Source organism: Gastrolobium bilobum, unplaced genomic scaffold (assembly GCF_033153095.1).
Source record: "Gastrolobium bilobum isolate Gb01-03AN ecotype WA unplaced genomic scaffold, APGP_CSIRO_Gbil_v1 utg5138, whole genome shotgun sequence".
Taxonomy (NCBI): domain Eukaryota; kingdom Viridiplantae; phylum Streptophyta; class Magnoliopsida; order Fabales; family Fabaceae; genus Gastrolobium; species Gastrolobium bilobum.
In genome coordinates this window covers 10,926-30,492 of record NW_026900107.1, presented here as the reverse complement: position 1 = coordinate 30,492, position 19,567 = coordinate 10,926, and the positions used below count along the sequence as shown (strand labels likewise).

General features: G+C 31.4%; 3 protein-coding genes across 13 annotated transcripts; 1 reads left to right on the top strand and 2 right to left on the bottom strand.

Moving 5' to 3' along the window:
- Positions 1-1,044: 1,044 nt before the first annotated feature.
- Positions 1,045-4,834, top strand: LOC133295329 (uncharacterized). 11 transcript variants are annotated; one of them, XM_061494143.1, is made up of 10 exons: positions 1,045-1,156; positions 1,670-1,787; positions 1,900-1,987; positions 2,494-2,602; positions 2,677-2,792; positions 3,023-3,075; positions 3,232-3,287; positions 4,199-4,297; positions 4,422-4,498; positions 4,601-4,834. In XM_061494143.1, exons 4-9 carry the CDS (start codon positions 2,591-2,593, stop codon positions 4,431-4,433), a joined length of 348 nt encoding a protein of 115 aa, XP_061350127.1. In that variant the 5' UTR covers positions 1,045-1,156; positions 1,670-1,787; positions 1,900-1,987; positions 2,494-2,590; the 3' UTR covers positions 4,434-4,498; positions 4,601-4,834. The 11 variants fall into 11 exon arrangements, 7 of the variants coding, with proteins under 7 accessions (XP_061350127.1, XP_061350126.1, XP_061350129.1 ...); XM_061494142.1 differs by having other exon boundaries at positions 1,889-1,987; XM_061494145.1 differs by having other exon boundaries at positions 1,670-1,987; positions 2,686-2,792.
- A 9,711-nt stretch (positions 4,835-14,545) lies between these two features.
- LOC133295335 (DELLA protein RGL1-like) lies at positions 14,546-16,252 on the bottom strand. The gene has a single exon (XM_061494151.1). It carries the CDS (start codon positions 16,250-16,252, stop codon positions 14,546-14,548), a length of 1,707 nt encoding a protein of 568 aa, XP_061350135.1.
- Positions 16,253-18,187: 1,935 nt separating this feature from the next.
- On the bottom strand, positions 18,188-19,042 carry LOC133295320 (uncharacterized). The gene has a single exon (XM_061494126.1). It carries the CDS (start codon positions 19,040-19,042, stop codon positions 18,188-18,190), a length of 855 nt encoding a protein of 284 aa, XP_061350110.1.
- Between the last annotated feature and the right edge of the window lie 525 nt (positions 19,043-19,567).

The window sequence follows — 19,567 nt, the reverse complement described above, 5'->3', positions numbered from 1 at the left end:
GTATATTAAAAAAATCTTGCAAGAGCTCATTTTATGTGATCCAGACTTCATAGTCCTTATCTTAAAATGGAAAGAAAAAGGGACGGAGAAGGAATTTGAAAAGAATAGAGAGATTAAAATGGAAGATATTTTTTCTTTTTTTTGAAAAAGGTGCACCCAAAAGATTATGCACCGGGTGTATAGTAAAAAATCATGCACGAGCTCATTTTATGTGATCCGGGACTTCATAGTCCTTATCTTAAAATGGAAAGAAAAAAGGAAGGACGGAGTAGGAATTTGAAAAGAAGACAGATTTAAATGGAAGAATTTTTTTTCTTTTTTGGAAAAGGTGCACCCAAAAAATTATGCACCGGGTGAATATTAAAAAAATCTTGCACGAACTCATTTTATGTGATCCGGGACTTCATAGTCCTTATCTTAAAATGAAAAGAAAAAACACGGAGGTGGAATTTGAAAAAAAAAAAAAGAAATTTAAATTGAAGAAATTTTTTCCTTTTTTGAAAAAGGTGCACCCAAAAGATTATGCACCGGGTGTATATTAAAAAAATCTTGCAATAGCTCATTTTATGTGAAGCAGGACTTCATAGTCCTTATCTTAAAATGAAAAGAAAAAAGGACGGATTAGAAATTTGAAAAGAAGATAGGGATTTAAATGGAAGAATTTTTTTTCTTTTTTTGGAAAAGGTGCACCCAAAAGATTATGCACCAGGGTATATTAAAAAAATTCTGCAAGAGCTCATTTTATGTGATCCGAACTTCACAGTCCTTATCTTAAAATGGAAAGAAAAAAGGACGGAGAAGGAATTTGAAAAGAAGGGAGGGATTGAAATGGAAGATATTTTTTGCACCCAAAAGATTATGCACCGGGTGTATAGTAAAAAATCATGCACACTACAAGAAATTCGCTGTTTAGCTACAATGATTTAGCCATACGAACGGTCAATGTCGCAAAATTACTCTTGAGATGAATTAAGACGCATTTTTATTGACCATACAAGGAAACACATTGAGAAATGAGAATGGGCCCTTCGATATTGGGCTGTGAAAAATTGAAAATGGATTTAAGTAGGCTTTTTATCTGTTTCTCCAAGCGCTAAAGTAAAGGAGGAAGGGTTTTGGAGCACGTTACTCATGCGTGGTTCTGCTATGCATTCAGGTTTTGAATTGGATTCTTTCTTAGGGTTTCATATACTTCCATTTTCTTCGATCAAACATTTTCACTTGATCTAGGGCTTATGCTTGGATCAATCTCTACTTGATCTTTCCCCTATTTCTTTTTGTTTTCGTTAATTATAGAATTCCTCCATTTTAATTGTTTCATTTTTGTTGTTGATTTGAAATAATGATGACTTTCCTGCTTGGGTGTGCACAATTCTTATGCTGAGAATAAGGATTCCGAGGAATCTTGCATTTCCTCCGATCGATGTGTCTTCAGCCCTAACAATGTCATCGTCTGCGCGACTTTTTCAATTTTTTTCACTCGTTATTGTGCATGAAATTTTCACTATCTGCTTCTCTCTAGCTCTCTTTTCCCAAATTTATCATGAAATGATTTTTTCATTTTGGCTGGAATGGTACTAGTTGATTGGAATCACCATTTTTATTAGTTAAGTTGGTTCTCTGTTTTTCTTTTCTTTTTAAAATTATGTATTTGATTTGGTTTTTGCAGGCTATAAGGAAAACTAATTGAAACCAAGAATGCGGAGGTATTTATGAGTTAAGTTGAGAATCAAGGAGTTCTGCCATGGTTGATGAACGACAATTTCTATAGAGTTTCAACAAAGAGAGTAAACCAAGATACTATTAACCTGGCCGGATTTGGATTTGTTTAAGTTCAGATTTGGAGCTTTGGGTCATATTTTTTTCCCCTTTTCATGTTTGTGTATAGGGACATCACAGGGGCCAATTTGCTTGTCGATTCTGCTGGTCTTGTTAAGCTTGCTGATTTTGGGATGGCTAAGCATGCGAGTTCTAAGTCTCCCCCTCTGTAATTTACTTTTTTTGTGGTCTTAGTCCTTGTTTCATGCAAAGAATGGTTCTGTCATTTCATTGATTCTTTGTATTTCTAGTTGTTAATGATTAGCTATTTACTGTTGAAAAATTCCCGGAAAAAAATGGCTTTAAAAATGCAGGTTTAATTGAAAGGCTCAAACTTGTAGTTATCAAAATTATTTTCTCTTGGTTGAGATCAGCAATTTTATTAACCCTTAAAGCATATCATTCCGTTGTTTCTAAATAAGGTTCTTGCATAACATCAGGCATTTCATCCGTTTTCATTACTTGAATATGTATCTTTAGGTTGTGGTGCTTATTATGTGCTGTTGAAATGAGGTGCTTCTTTAAGTTTAATCTGAACATCGATTTGAATGCGTGGTGGCATAGAATTATTTGTGTGTCTAGATTTAAATTTTTTTTTTCATTTTTTTATTTCACTACCATGATTGTATTGCTAGTGGTTATTTGTTGCCATTGTGATACTCTTGATTTGATCAGATAATCCTTACATTCGGGTAGAATAACTTGGAATCTCTATGTTCCGAGGCTAACTGGATATGAAGCTAATCTTTCTTTGAAAGGAAGTCCATACTGGATGGCTCCAGAGGTACATTCTTACTCTACATTACTCTGTGCTGTCTCATACATTAATTACTTAGTAACACTTAAATTCTCATTTAGCTTTTGCAGGCTGTGATGCAAAAGGATAACAGCTCTGATCTAGCTTTTGCTATTAATATTTGGAGTTTGGGTTGTATAATCATTGAAATGTTCACAGGGATGCCTCCTTGGAGCAAGTATGAAGGAGTAAAAGCCTGCAGAAAATTCTCTTATGTCTTTTTTGATTTGTTATTCCCAGGCTACTTCAGTAACCATATAGTATAAGATTTCTCGTAGGTTATAGATCCCCAATAATTTTTTGTTCCATTTTCTTTTTTGATTCTCTAAAATAATTTTTACAGATATGTGACATGGTTGCTATTGCAAGATATTTGAATGTCACGCTTATAGTCCTACTCTTTTACAGATATGTGACATGGTTGCTATTACAACTAAAGCATCCTTTTGGGCTGATCCCAGGTGACTCTTTTATTCCATAGCGGTGTTTTTTTAACAACAACCTTATCAATGTTGTTAGGTTTGAAGGATTTCTGCTCCTTATTTTTGAATGAGGATCTTATCTCAACACATACTCTTATCAATTATGCGGTTCCTTTCTATTGTTTTGCGATCAAGTTTTGATGTGTATCTCTTGGTGCAAAAGACATTGCTATGATGTCCCTTTTCAAAAGGTAAGCACCCTAACTTGCTACCCTTACAATTGGAACCACGAGAATGTATTAAATGTTAGCAACATACACATAACCCTAACGTTTAATTTCAATAGTGAGGTCTGCCCAGTGAGGTGTGTATCCTAAACCGCTTTCTGTGTTCAAAAGTAGAACTTTCATTATTTTTAAAAAAAAGTATCCTAAACCACTTTATATTGATTTTATGTTTATATTTATATAAAAAATTTACAGCATATATACTCATCTACTTTCTCAATTAATTTAATTTTAGGTTTGAAACTTTTTTTTTTTTATGGTGTGGAGGCTTGAACCTTGGGACGACGCTCTCAACACTCAGCCCGAGAAGTGGAATGTTATGCTAACCACACCTCACTAACACCTTTTTTTTTTAATTGAAGTTATATTAACGGCTTTGATTTCTTACACTAATTAACCAATACAGTAGCTCTGGTCACATTGGCAAATGGTGCATTTGGGATCGGATCAAATAATCAATCATGCACCTCGTAGACCCTCACTGAACCATGTACTATCATTTGGTCTGGAATTGACCTCGCCAAATTAGTAGCATTCATTAATTCTAAAATTTAATACCCCAATGCAAGTGAGCGGCACCAAACCCCAGTAAATCCTAAATAGTAATCTTTCACTTTAATAAAACCTATATAACTAGCTAGTAAATAAGTAAAATATTGGTATAAATATATAGAACCTTTGTGTAAATAAAAAATAAGAAAAGGTCTAAATAAGCTTTTTTTTAATATTATTTTTGTTACTCACAGGATTTGGAAGAATTGGGTGTAACAAAAAAAATATTGATATATTATTATTATAAAAGTTGGTGTTTAATGAGTGGTAATATTTCCAAGAATTTCTGTTTTTTATTCATTTGTCTGTACTGTGTGACTCAGGAACCAGAGGAGATCCCTTGGACTGAGACTGGAGCTGAAATTATTGTTGAGTCCACTAGAGTTTTCACAGATAAGGAAAAGGCCGCTGCACATTTGAAGGTTTGTATTTCTGTAGCTACCTTTTTCCGTTTTGTTGATTTTTCCATTATCTAATATTGCGTTATTCTATTGTAATTGTTGTATATGATTTATTAGTATCGTATAGACTATGTTTCGTTTGCAGCTTATTGCTTAAACTTGCCTGAGTTCTTGGTTGATTATTGGGACATGAATGACATTGACTGTTTCAACAGCTAAGCGGTAGAGACTGACCTTAGGATTTTGTACATTGGTGTTTTGAGGTTGGTTATCATAATAGCTAATTAATAGTATATTAACATAATATGAAATTGATTTGTGCAGGTATGATATGGTAGATGGCATTTCAAAGGACTAGGATGGCATACAAGAACAAATCCTAAATATAAGGAAAATTTGTACTACCATATTTTTTTATGGAATTGAGAAGATATTTTTTTGTATAGCTGTCCCATAAGTAAACTTTTTATTAGTTATATTTGGCATTTTTTTCCCTCTATGATATTGGTAGAAAGCTTCGTTAGCTTGTATAAATTGAAAACATGATGGGGCTTGTACAAATTCGTCAGCGATAATAGAATATAATGTTTAGTGCTTGGTTCACATTTTAATGTGTTCACTAAATCGTTTGAGCTGTTTTCAACATTATTTTCCTTATAATTGTAATATTTATCGAGTTAATATTTTTAATTTTAAAAAGAAATTTCGTATATTTAGCCACATTCATGAATGTGGCTAAAAAAAGTTTTAGGAACAATCAGCCACATTTTTCTATTGTGGCAAACAAAACAGTTTAACCACATTTATAAAGTGGCTAAAAAAACAATAAATGTGGCTAAAAAAAGGCTACCACACTCGGTCAAAATGTGACAAAGTGAATAAAATAATGTGGCTAAATTATTGCAACACCACTTCTAGCCACATTTAATCAAAATGTGGTAAATTATGTTAGCCACATTTTTTATCAATGTTTGCCACATTTTTAAATGTGGCTAATCGGCATTTTGTTTGTAGTGGCACGAGCTCATTTTATGTGATCCGGGACTTCATAGTCCTTATCTTAAAATGGAAAGAAAAAAGGACGAAGGAGGAATCTGAAAAGAAGACAGATTTAAATGGAAGAATTTTTTTTCTTTTTTGGAAAAGGTGCACCCAAAAGATTATGCACCGGGTGTATATTAAAAAATCTTGCACGAACTCATTTTATGTGATTCGGGACTTCATAGTCCTTATCTTAAAATCGAAAGAAAAAAGGACGGAGGAGGAATTTTAAAAGAAGAGAGGGATTTAAATGGAAGAATTTTTTTTCTTTTTTTGAAAAGGTGCACCCAAAAGATTATCCACCGGGTGTATATTAAAAAAATCCTGCACGAGCTCATTTTATGAGATCTGGGACTTCATAGTCTGTATCTTAAAATGGAAAGAAAAAAAAAATGGAGGAGAAACTTGAAAAGAAGAGAGGGATTTAAATGGAAGAATTTTTTTTCCTTTTTTGAAAAAGGTACACCCAAAATATTATGCACCAGGTGTATATTAAAAAAATCATGCACGAGCTCATTTTATGTGATCCGGGACTTCATAGTCCTTTTCTTAAAATGGAAAGAAAAAAGGATGGAGGAGGAATTTTAAAAGAAGAGAGAAATTTAAATGGAGGAAATTTTTTTCTTTTTTGGAAAAGGTGCACCCAAAAGATTATGCACCTGGTGTATATTAAAAAAATCCTGCACGAGCTCATTTTATATGATCTGGGACTTCATAGTCCTTGTCTTAAAATTGAAAGAAAAAAGGACGGAAGAGGAATTTTAAAAGAAGAGAGGGATTTAAATGGAAGAATTTTTTTTTCTTTTTTGGAAAAGGTGCACCCAAAAGATCATGCACCGGGTGTATATTAAAAAAATCCTGCACGAGCTCATTTTATGTGATCCGGAACTTCATAGTCCTTATCTTAAAATGGAAAGAAAAAATGACGGAGGAGAAATTTTAAAAAAAGATAGAGATTTAAATGGAAGAATTTTTTTTCTGTTTTGGAAAAGGTATACCCAAAAGATTATGCACCAGGTGTATATTAAAAAAATCTTGCACGAGCTCATTTTATGTGATCCGGGATTTCATAGTCCTTATGATAAATGGAAAGAAAAAAGGACGGAGGAGGAATTTGAAAAGAAGAGAGGGATTTAAATGGAAGAATTTTTTTCCTTTTTTGATAAAGGTACACCCAAAAGATTATGCACCAGGTGTATATTAAAAAAATCTTGCACGTTCTAAAAAAAAAAAAAAAACAATCTTGCACAAGTTCATTTTATGTGATCCGGGACTTTATAGTCTTTATCTTAAAAAAGAAAGAAAAAAGGACGGAGGAGGAATTTGAAAAGAAGAGAGGGATTTAAATGGAAGAAATTTTTTTCTTTTTTGGAAAAGGTGCACCCAAAAGATTATGCACCCGATGTATATTAAAAAAATCCTGCACGAGCTCATTTTATGTGATCCGGGACTTCATAGTCTTTATCTTAAAATAGAAAGAAAAAGGGACAGAGGAGGAATTTTAAAAGAAGAGAGAAGTTTAAATGAATTTTTTTTCCTTTTTTGGAAAAAGGTGCACCCAAAAAATTATGCACGGGGTGTATATTAAATAAATCCCTCATGCACAGCAAATTTTCTCACTTATTTTACCTATTTATTACGAGAAAGGATATATTTACAAATTTTTATTTACAAACTCTTATAAGTTATACTATGTATTTCTAAAGTATACTACGTTACAATATGTAATTCTGGGCATAGTTAAAATCTCGATTTATCACTACGATTTTATGTTTTTACGATTTTTTTTCATCAGAACGATTTTACCCATATTTCAAACGCTTATACGTTTTTAAGATTTCTTATGATATTTTTACCTTACGATTTTTCGTTTTACGATTTTTTAATCATCTTTCGATTTTACTTAAAATCTCAATTTTAACAACGTTGCTTCTGGGAGTAGATAATATAATTTACAAAAATTTATAAACTGTTCCTCCCCATTTAATAATGCATAAATTTTTAATTAATAACACATTAGTAATGGATTGTCGTATTGTTACTGGCGTTAATTACATAACACACATTGATAATTTAAAATCTATACATTGTTAACAGGTATAAAAATAAGGATTAAGATCCTTTATTTTATTGTTGGGGATAGAGATGTTCATCAACCGATCCAAACCGATTCAAACCGCGGTGACCGAACCAAAAAACCGATAACCGAATAAACCAAAAATCAAAAAATCAAAAACTGAAAAAAAAAACCGCAAATTTTAATTGGATTGGATCGGATTTCGGATTGATTTATGAAAATCGATCTAATCCAAACCGGTTCAATATATTAATTCCCCTCTACCTACTTGGGTTTTTCTCCAATTATAGCCCAAAAATTTCTAAATTCAAGACCCATTAACCCATCAACTAAATCCAAGAAAAAAAGTCACATCTCATCAACAAAATTTCATTTGTGTAGAGCTTCATATCTCATTGCAAAAAAAAAACTATATTATCGTTTAATGATGCTTTTGTATTTCAAAAATAAATAAATTTACAAAGTCAATATATACCAAAGATGTTATTTGCACAATAATTATAAAACAAATTTTAGGATTTTCAAAAAATCAAAAATCGATCCAATCCAAATTGAAAAAAAATTGGATCGGATTTGAAAAAAATTCAAACTGAATAGATGATTACATGATCAAATCGAAGGGATTGGATCGGATGATTTTTGCTTCCAAAACCGATCCAATCCAGACCGCGAACACCCTTAGTTAGGAGGGAGGGGTGAATAATTGCAGATGATATAGTTTTTAATTCCTTTTTAATTATAATTTTAGTTGATATTTTCTATGAAAAAGATTATATTTATAAATTTTTATAAATTATATTATGTATTCCAGGAAATATATATTACGGTGGAGTTCATATATAAGTGTGTATTCCCCTTACGCAATATGTACTTCTCAAAATATATAGTATAATTTGTAAAAATTTATAAATATAACATTCTTATTTTTCGTACCATAAAATATTTTGTTCCGTTAAGATTTCATGTTAAAACTGCAGGTGTTTCCGCCCCGGGAGCTAAGCAGATAGGGGTGAGAGCATAAGTTTGAATCTCTTCAGTACCACCTTTGAAGGGGTTTAAAGCTTTAATCTTGAATCCGCCCCGAATCGAATTAGTTGCGAATCAATGAACTTATTGAAATATTTCAAAAAAAAACTGCAGGTGGTTTATTTCCAATAAAATAATGAAAGAAAAGAGGATAAGACCACTGTTTAAAAACCCGGCCCGACCGAGGTCAGGGGTCATGGGGTCACAGGTTCAACTGGGGGGTCACTATGCTGACCGAGTTTTATATATATATATATATATATATATATATATATATATATATATATATATATGAGGTAGGATCCTTTGACACCAGTGTCAAATTTGAATTTTGACACCGAGTCTGATAACCGTTAGATAAAAAAAATCAACGACTCTGATTTGTAAGCATGTGACACTATTGATATTTTTTGATCTAATGATTATCAGATGAGGTTTCAAAATTCAAATTTGACACTGGTGTCAAATGATCCTACCTATATATATATATATATATATATATATATATATATATATATATATATATATATATATATATATCCTATATGAAAATATTAAAATATATATTGTCAATCTTCAAAGATTCAAAATATACTTAACATAATTCACCAATTACAACCACAAGTCAATATTAGACAACATAATTAAAGTATCAAGATACCAAAGTACAAAACTCATATTCTAATGTGGTCACTACGGTGACCCGGTTCTGCCTCTTTTGATAAGGTATCTGACAAAGGAAAATTTAAAGGAAGTAAGAATGAGTTTTTGTTTTCCATCAACCGCTGTAAGGATTTCATTTGAATGAGAAAAAATTCGTACCTTTTCTAGAAGATTCACGGAAGCGAGGTGAAGATTGAAGACGTCTAGGTCACTGGGAGAGAAGAGAACGATTAGATTTAGGTTTGTAAGCATTTTTATTTTATTTTTTTAATAAAACGACATTGTTTCAGGGAATTAAAAAAAAAAAAAAAAAACATGCAGTGACTCCCTTTGACCCCTTTGACCCGGGAGTCACTAAAATCCGACCGAATTTTGGGAGTCAGAGGGGTCGATGTGCATATAAGGTCCAACTTGTGACCCCAACCCTCATAAGGGAGGGGTCAGGGTTGACCCGGGTCAACCCGAGGGGTGGGATGGGGTTTTACAACACTGGATAAGACAAGGTTGAGGTTGAGTGCGGTTCCGCTCGACCCAGTCCCAACTGAGTGTTGTCCTAGTTTCGTGGTGCTGTCAAACTTTGTATGTATCTAATTTTAATGCATTGTTATTAAATTTTAGGTTAACGCATTATTAAATTAGGATTTTATTTCTCTTATGTCATATAAAGAAAAATTTTATCTTCTATTCTAACTTCGATTTTTATGTTTATCTTTTCTTTTTCTTTTTTTACTTTAACAAATAAAATGGGTTACACCATTTATTGTGAGAGTATAAGAGAAGATTTGTTTTATGCAACATAAGAAAAATAAAACTCTATTAATAAATGTAGTTATATTTATAATTATATTAAGTGCTAAATTCAATTAAGAATAATTTCGAATATTGATATAATTTTTTACATTAACAATATATATAAACTTAACTTTTATATTACAATAGGTGATTACTTTTAATCTACGCTAAACTTGTGTGCGGATCAAATTTAGTCCATATAACTTAGGGATTTACAATTACATCTATCATGTCACATGACACCAACGATTTTCCTACACACACAATATTTTGTGGGGCCCACACATTCTAAAGCAAAAAAAAAAAACAAAAAAACTAAACACGCAAAACGAATCTCTATAACATTACACAATCACTTTTCCTACAACATAACTCTTATAAAACCCTATAACTTATTGGCTTTGATCATCGTATTCCTATAAACCGTTATATATATATATATATATATATATATATATATATATATATATATATATATGGGTTTTATAATTCTCAAGTAACATCAGAGTTGAAATTTTTCTACACACTCTTCGATTTTTGTGCTGATATGGGTCCCACATATGATTTTTTCTAACATATGAGTCCCACGTACTTTTTGTCTCTATGACATGAGATTTCAATTCTCATGTAAAATGAGAATTATAAAACCCTATATATATATATATATATATATATATTAAACGAGCAGATATTTTTATACTGATATAAGAATAAGAAGTTTATACTAAATTTTGATCATTGATTTATTTGCATCTAACAGTTAAAATATTTAATAAATCAGAACTGTTAGATTTAAATAAAATCAATGAACTGTAAGATATAAATAAAATCAACGGTTAAAATTGTGAGTATAACTTATATTGGTGTAAAATAATTCTGACCATTTTTAAAAATAGATATTTATAGTTTGTAAGTTGTTGCTATTATTATTAAGTTCTTGCTATTGGAAAGAATATTTCTTTTGAATTTTGAATTGAAAAATTTGTAACGAAATATAGAAAATCAGTTTAGGCGGATCGAGTCTGAGCTAATTAGGGATCGGTCCTGAACAAATTTTAAAACAATTAGCATCATAAGGATCATAGTATAATTTTTGGTAAGCTAGGATCATAGTATAATTTATTCGTAAATAATTTTATCATGCATCGCAATAAAAAATAGTCAAATGGATGGTTGAGAAATAAGGAAAACAATATTTATTAAATAAAATAGTGTTTCCTCTTCGAATATGTTATATTGAAAAAATAAATTTGCTACATTTTTTTTTGTTACACTCATAAAAAAGTGATTGAATTCCATTGTAAAGAGAAAAGAAAGAAAAAATTAATAAGACACACTCACTTTATATGAATGTGGCATAATTTTTTTTTTATGACAAACATAAAAATATTATAACAATATTATATTATCATAAACTAAAAGAAAAAATAAATATATTTTTTTTTTTCTAAATTTTTGCGATTCCATCTTTAAAGAGGATTTTTTTTATTAATATTATTATTTGGGTACTCTTTTCGTTGTTTGTCATATTTTGAGTAAAGGAAAAATTCTTATCGTCTTCTTATATGAGGAATTTTCGTTTCATACGTAGAGCTGTGAAGCAATGTTGTTAAAATCGAGATCTTAAGTAAAATCGAGAAGGGATTAAAAAATTGTAATGTAAAAAAATCGTAAAAACGTAAAAGTGTTTGGAATATTAATAAAATCGTTTTAATGAAGAAAAAAAATCATAAAAACGTAAAATCGTAGTGATAAATTGAGATTTTAACAACAATGCTGTGAAGTTGGGTGAATCCATTTTATTAGGTTTTAGTCCGCATGGGTTATGGATAAAAAATTTGTATAGCCTAATGATCCAAAATAAGAGAAAAGTTCATCAATGTCTCTGTGATTTGTGTTAAAATCATCTATGTTCCTATAAATTTTTTTATCACATGTCTCTGCGCTTTGTAAAAAATAAAAAATCACAGGAGCATATGTGATAAAAAAACATACTCTTTTGCAAATCACAGGGGCATATGTGATAAAAAAATCAAAAGAACATAAGTTATTCTAGAATAAACTACAAGAGCATTGGTGAGATTTTGCCCCAAAATAATAAACCCCCACAAGGGACAAGATCATTTAAAACTATAATTTCAAACAAATTTATTTTATTTTACCAAATTCAAATACATTCGAAATTATTTTAACAAATAAATATTTAATTTTTTTGAAATATATTCTATATAAAATATAAAATTTTCATAATTTAATTTTTTTTAAAAATTAATATTTGTACACAAATATACAAGTAAAAATATAAGTAAAATTTTAATCATTTACCTAATAATCCTTGAAAAGTCAGTTTTATATTAAATTTTAAAAATACTCACTTCTTATTATATCTTGAAATAATGGTAGTTATTATTAATTAATACTTATAATTAATATTTTTATTATTTTGTAAAATTTTCAGTATAAGTAAAATATTTAACGGTTTGATTTTTTCAATAAAAATTAGATAAACAAAAATTTGTATAGTCCTCTCAACTTTTACGGTGTAACAAATTAAGATAATGATGAACTTTAAAATAATTTTCTATGATTTATTTTTTTACTATATTTTAATAGTTTTAACATTTTAAAAGATATTCATAATTATAGAAACTATTTTGTGTTGCTATTATAGGTTTTAAAAACCTAGTTATAATTTTATAATTTGTAAATATTTCATTGAAGACTTAGTTAAAATATAAAAAATTAGAAACATAAAAATATATTACATTTTTTTAATTATATGAAATTATTTAAAAATTAATTAAATTATAAATATTTACAATGTAAATTGTCTATTTATAAAATCTTAAAGACAAAAGTCGAGAGTTTATTATTTGTTATTTTGTTTAAAAGAAAAAAGAGCAATATTTAAAAGAATACGGAAATCTATTATCTCATATTTAATTTTAACATGACTAAATCATATGAATATCAATCATTTAATAACATTTAAACGATCAATAATTAATTTGAATATTTTATTTTATTTTATTTTTATAAATTTTGTCAATAAAATTGTAACCATTGTGTATTATTGAATGATTGAGATTCATCACATGACATGATCATATTAAAATTAAATATGAGAGGATCCATTCTCACGTGACTTATTCTTACGCATAATATGAAGTATTAATTGTTAGACAAAAAATATTTTTTAACATTCCAAACTTTTAGACTCAATTTTTTATGATTCAAACAATGGAAATTTATATTTTAACATAAATTTATCTCTTTTGTGTTTTAAATTTGGATAATTGTATTTCTGGTATTGAATTTAGTTTAACTTTTGTAAAAAAAATATTTCTAAAATAAATAAAATATAAAAAGTATTTTTTTTCAAAAGCTCATCCAAACAATAATATAAAAAGAACACACATGGATTTCAGCCAACAGAACCAGATTGTGGTGGACTGCTGCTTGGCTAGGCGTTTCACTTTATGAAACAATGGGTCACAGACCATTGTCCATTGTCAATTTGTCATCTATCTTTCTTAACACAGGCCAACATTCACCCTCTCTTTTTAATTGAACTATGTGAATGCACTCTAATACCGTTCCAAATTGTTGGGGAGTAATGCAAAAAACTGTATATGCTTGCTGGGATTCAGATTCCAGACGTGCTTCTAATTTTCACAATATAAATGTTTGTGACTCGTGAGTCATACTACAAAAGTAGTAATAATGTAATGTCGTCCAAAAACTTGTATTGGAATTAAATCAATTAATGAACTCCGATAACTGAGTTAATTATCATAATGCATAACGTCGTCCAAATGTAAAAGCTACTTACTTTTTTCATCATTTAATAATAAAAAATCATTTAAAATATCGCTTTTCAAAACTGAAAAAATTACTAAAAGAAAAATATTTTAAAGGAAAAAGTTATATTTACAATTTTTTTTCGTTTACAAATTCTTACAACTAAATTTTAATCATTGATTTCTATCTATACGATGAATATAATTTAGTGGGTCACACTTTTTCCTAATAAATTTCAAACACATTTTTGCTTAATATTTTTATTACGTTATAAAAATCATAGTAAGTAGCCCGGGCAAATCCCATCGACGTTAACTCAGTCTAATAAGAAGGCGTCGCCATAAAATGCGGAGAGTTTATGAGGACAGAGTCCAATCCCAAAAGAGAAGAAAACGTCATTGGGGACTTCAGTTTTAACATTTAAATTTTAAAAAATGATATAATTACCACATAATTTTATCTTTATTCTTTAAACTCTTAATTTTAACTTTAGTTTTTTAAAATAGTTTTAAGTTAAAAAAAAAAATAAAAAAAATGGGTCAAATATGTCTTAAAATCATACCATTTTATCGTGTTGTTTGGCTGGGCTATGAGGATGATGGTGTAGTTTCAAGTCTGTTTTATAAACAATCTAGGTAACTACCTCAGGGTTAAGGCGTTAGAGGACTCCCTTAGGCAATCAAAATACTAATTGTAAATGGAGAACAATGAAAATCTGAATTGAGAACAACAAACTGGGACAAGCATGTTGTAAAATCCACATAATACATGAACCAAACAAGACTTCAAAGGGGAATAAGAAAGGAACTTAGCATTGTATTTTACAAATGAATGAAGGTGTCTCTATCCAGAATCCCTCAACAATTTTGTCAAAGAAACCTCCAAGCTGAGATTGAATGCATTGGGGTACCTTTCCATCCAACTATGAGACACTTCCCATTCCCCTCTATAGTGCATAATTTCCCAAAAGCAAACTCTTTGGCAACCAAATCAGCTTGGTATAAACATGACTTGCTAAATCCAGTTTCCACCATTCGGTACCTTGCAAAGAACCTTCTCCAAACATCAATCTTCACACTTCTAACCGTCCTTTCCCTGCCTTCCATAGCAACAATGTTTCTTATCCCTGCAGAAAATATATTTTCGGTTGCCATTCTGCACCCATTCTCCTGTTTTATGCAGGTTTCAAGGCAATCAAAAAAAGCTGAGTAGAAGAACAATGCTTCAACGAAGCGATGCACAAAGGAGGGTGAATTATGGTTTGCTTCTACTTCAAGGACTATCATTATAGATGGTTTGATATTTCTAATAACCCCCATCAAGTTTTCCATACAATCAGGCCTAGATATCATGTTCCTCAGTAAATAGGGAGAGTAAACAGCTACAGCTTCATGCCTTCCAACTTCAAAATGATCTTCCTTGAGTTCTGCTATGTCTGTGACAAAAACTGCCTTAAATAAAAAGGGCAAGTTCAAGGATTCAGCAAAACTCGCTAACCTTTTACCAGTCTCTTCTATCTTGGTTTTGCATGTATAAAGTCCAATGGCAGTCATCTTCATAAGCTCCACTGCACAATCCTGGCGCTCAACCAGTGCTTGCATCAAAGCCGTGCAGTGCACCCCACTATTTATATCAAGATCTATCAGATGGATCTTCGTATCAGATGCAACATGTTCCACTATGGCTTGTATCCCAGTGAATTGCATTACCTGATTAAAAGGGATTTTTTTATGGTATGTAAGGGACGAGATGATATCCATATTCTGATATAATTCCCTTCCTTCATTTTTCACTAACCCCTTAATTGTCACCCTTCCTGTTTCTTTGTCTATTCTCGCTCGAAGTGCTTGAGCGAAATGAAAGATAACTCTTTGAGCAGGGTTTGCTGTGGCAGATGAATTCCTTTCACAAAGGAGAAGTAACTTGCTTGCACGTTCAAATTGCTGACACCCTACTCTCTCAGCTGCAGCAAGGAGAAGCTGAGCAAGTTCAACGTCTCTATTTTCTTCCTCAGACAAATCCCCAAGATCAAATCCATAAGGGTGCATAGGGATGGAAAAACTATCATTCCAATGGGCAGATAATTGTACATACCTTGTTCCAGCCGCTCTTATTATTTCTTCTGTTGAGTGATCCAATGGAGTTTCAATATTATTTATATTTTGCCCACTTAGCCTATTGAACCTGCTTCCGTAACTTCTTAGGAGCTCCAACGATGCTAAAGATGGTGGCACTTGTTTATTGTATTCAACAAGTTCTGAACTTGCCACTTTCTGATTCTTTAGCCCTCTAGTTTCCTGAAATGGTTGTGTTGGCTGCGGATCAAAGTCAAAGTTGACCTCTTCTAACATCAAGTTATCAACTCTGAGTTCTTCATGTTGTTGTTGCTGATTATGGTCTTTGAACAAATTGGCTCCTTTTCCACTACTCTCATTAGGGAGAGGATTAATCTCTCCCAACAATTCAATTCCAGAGAAACTGTAGTGTTTATCTTGGAACACATCTTGTATAGAACCATAACTCAACTCGATTCCATTGAAATTTAGTGCTGTGGAAGAAAAATGATCAATCTCCATGTCCAATGAAAACAGAAATCAAGATTAATTTCGGTGATTTACACTGAACACAATGTGCTTATATTATGTAGATAAACATCGAGGAGACTGTATGCATTATCATCATTCAATGTGGAAAATGAATATTTTAATATATAAATGCTTGAAGAAACTTAATATCTCGAAATTTATAAATGTAACAAGGAACATGGAACTTTGATGGTGATGTTTTCGATGTTTTCATTGCAGTCATCAGCCAGCAATCAAAAATTAAAAGGCCCAATAATTTGATTAAACAAAGACGATAGCTTGTTAAGGTTTGCCATAACCACTACAGGTTAGTATTTAATTATCTATAAATTTGTCGTTGGGAAAACAATGGTAGAGATACACAAAGGCATGAAGTGACATATGTAGTATTATATCTAAGAGGTTTTCATGAAAAGTTCAGCCCAGGATTGAGGGATTGGCTCCTTCCAACAACAACAAACTGTCTTTGTCTGTAAAAAATTTATATAATACATGATCTTATCAGTTTATCTGCAAATAGATTCGAGGAATATGCCATGACAACTAATAATATACTAAATAAATAAAATAAAATTACTACTCTTAGCAAAAGTATTTTAAAATAAATAAATAAGAGTGAGTTATGGAATTCGGGTGAAATGTACAGTTTCTTCGTTTTAAAGTAATTAAAATTTAACATTTTTCACAACAATTAAGAAAGTTATTAAATACACTTAATTTTCTTTAAAAAAAATAATTAATGCATTATTAATTTTTCAAAATAACAAACAATTTAAAATAAATGTAAATTTTAAATTAAAAATTGTTAATTGGCCAAGTCTACGTCAGTGTTTAAATATGTGAGTTTGACCAAGCCTGTTACGAATATAATTATTGACTTATAGCCTGACTTATTTACAAAAAATAAAAGTCTGGTTTAGTCTGTTTAAAAAAAATAAGACAAATTTTTTTTTATCCAAACAGAATATATAATGAACAACACTAATAATTTCATAAATATTCATAAATTCAATGTATAGCACAAAACTACATGATTTGATTTTCGTCTCATATGAGGAATTTTCGTTGCACATGTGAACACTATCATATGATTTGATTTCTGTGGATGTAATGTTATAAAAAAATATATCATAAAACTAAGGGTTTCCTTTTTGTCATTTGACATGACAAGAGCACTTTCCTACACACACAAATCAAGTGTGGGTCCCACGCTTAAAAAAAAAAAGTCAGACCAAAATCATGATACGACGCCGTATCCTTATTGCAAGAATGGACAGTGTCATTCCTGCAACATGATTCTTATATTTCCCTAAAACTAATTATAATTAGTGTAGCATAAGTATACGCCCTGGAATGGAAGCTAGAGTATCAAATGAGTTTATGACGAAGGCCTTAAAAAAGAACACACATGGACTTCAGCCAACAGAAACCAGATTGTGGTAGACTGCTGCTTGGCTAGCGCTTGACTTTATGCAAACAATGGGCCACGGACCATTGTCCATTGTCATCTGTCTTTCTTAACATAGGCCAACATTTACACTCTCTTTTTATTTGACTACGTGAATGCACTCTCCAGTAGCGTTCCAAATTGTTGGGTTGGGGAGTAATGCAAAAAAACTGTATTAGCTTGCTGGGATTCAGATTCCAGAAGTGCTACTAATTTTCTTAATATAAATGTGTACATTATTATGTTGCCTTTTTGTGACTCGTGAGTCATACTACAATATTTATAATAATAATAATGTAATGTCATCCAAAAACACGTATTGGAATTAAATCAATTAATGAACTCTTATCATAATGCATACATTTGTTGTCAACATAAATACACAAAAAAAGGTATAGATGCAATATTTGAATGTCTCTGACCAGACAAGAGAATGAAAAATAAAAATAAATTACAACTACAGGATTTATCAAATTTAATTACACCTTGTCATCGTTGTCACTAGGTTCCACGGTGGAAATCCCTGTTGTCCTTCTTCTACAGAGACAAATCAAGAACATCCACATAAGACACTTTACAACCCTCACCATCCCAATTGTGACAGTCACATAATACAACCACCATCCAACGAAATCACCCATTCCAACATCCATCAATTGCTCTTTCTTTGCCTCAGCCATAATCACCAAATTCTCCACATCCTCCCTTAACCTCCACCACCATAAGCTCCCTAAGCTCGCAGCCATTGCCACCCTTTCAACCCATCTTTCTTTTCTTGCAACCCCAAACACCGTGTCATCCACCACGGGCCTTACCGCAATCAGAGACCAAACTTGCGTTGTCTCGTGCAACCCCAAGAAGAAAATTGTTCTGCTCAAGAGGCTCCTCTCAACGCCAAAGCTCGAGTCAGAGTCATAAACTCCCGCAGCAATGCTTCCCTCAATTCCCAAACCAACACAAACTTGGAAAGTACAAAGTAGAAGCCACGCAGTGTAGAGACGAGGTTGAAGAACAGTGCTTGATGACTCGCTGAAAAGGGTGATTTTTCCTGTTAAGCCATGGATTAAGGAAGCTACGGTTACAATGGACACAAGAACGTAGAGAACACAGGGGTTGATGTGCAGGGCAAGAGATAACACATAGGGAAAGGGTTGTGATGAATGGTTCAAAGTGAGGCTTTGAAGATAGTATTGGGCACCAGAGAGTCTAGCTAGGAGAAGAAACGAGAGGGGTAAGAGGAGGCTGAGAAGTGTGTTGGTGAAGAGGTAGAATAACTCTTTTGGAGTTGAAGCTGCAGAATTGAAGAGTTCTATGGCTTTCTGCTTCCAATCCATTTGTATTGAAGCAACCATATATGAGACTCTCTGCAACAAATTAAATACTCTCTTTATTTACAAGCCACGGGAAGTTCAACATTAAGGTCTCTCTCTATGTATGTGACTTAACAACTAGTTGCTGGAAAAGGAATATAAATGTGGTTGCCACGTCCACTGTTTATTTAGTTGACATTTTACGGGACATGGTCTTGAATATTGATAATAATATATAACCCTAATAAATATGTACATGGATCATTTAATTATATCAACTTCATCCTTCTTTTTATCTTTTCCGCGTTGGTTTGGTACAAAGGAAAGGAAGGGATCTGAACTTTCGAAATTGAATTGGACTCTGGCTGTTTTGCTGCATGTTTGACGGATGAGGGGAACCATTTTGGAAAGTTGGAGGACGCCTATTTTTGGCAGTTCCGTGTCTCCCACGTTCAATTATTTTATATGATTGATCCAAAATCCACATCCATATTTCATTTTTTATAAAATAGTTAAAAGATGGATCATTATTCCACAATTAGGTTGTTA

What these genes read in the sequence shown, in the direction of transcription:
- LOC133295335 (XM_061494151.1), bottom strand. Translation starts at nt 16,252, where the DNA reads ATGGAGATTGATCATTTTTCTTCCACAGCACTAAATTTCAATGGAATC.
- LOC133295329 (XM_061494143.1), top strand. An exon ending in GGGATGCCTCCTTGGAGCAA is followed by an intron (nt 2,793 to 3,022) that starts GTATGAAGGAGT and finishes ACTCTTTTACAG; the next exon opens with ATATGTGACATGGTTGCTAT. An exon ending in TCCTTTTGGGCTGATCCCAG is followed by an intron (nt 3,076 to 3,231) that starts GTGACTCTTTTA and finishes TTTGCGATCAAG; the next exon opens with TTTTGATGTGTATCTCTTGG.
- LOC133295320 (XM_061494126.1), bottom strand. Translation starts at nt 19,042, where the DNA reads ATGGATTGGAAGCAGAAAGCCATAGAACTCTTCAATTCTGCAGCTTCA.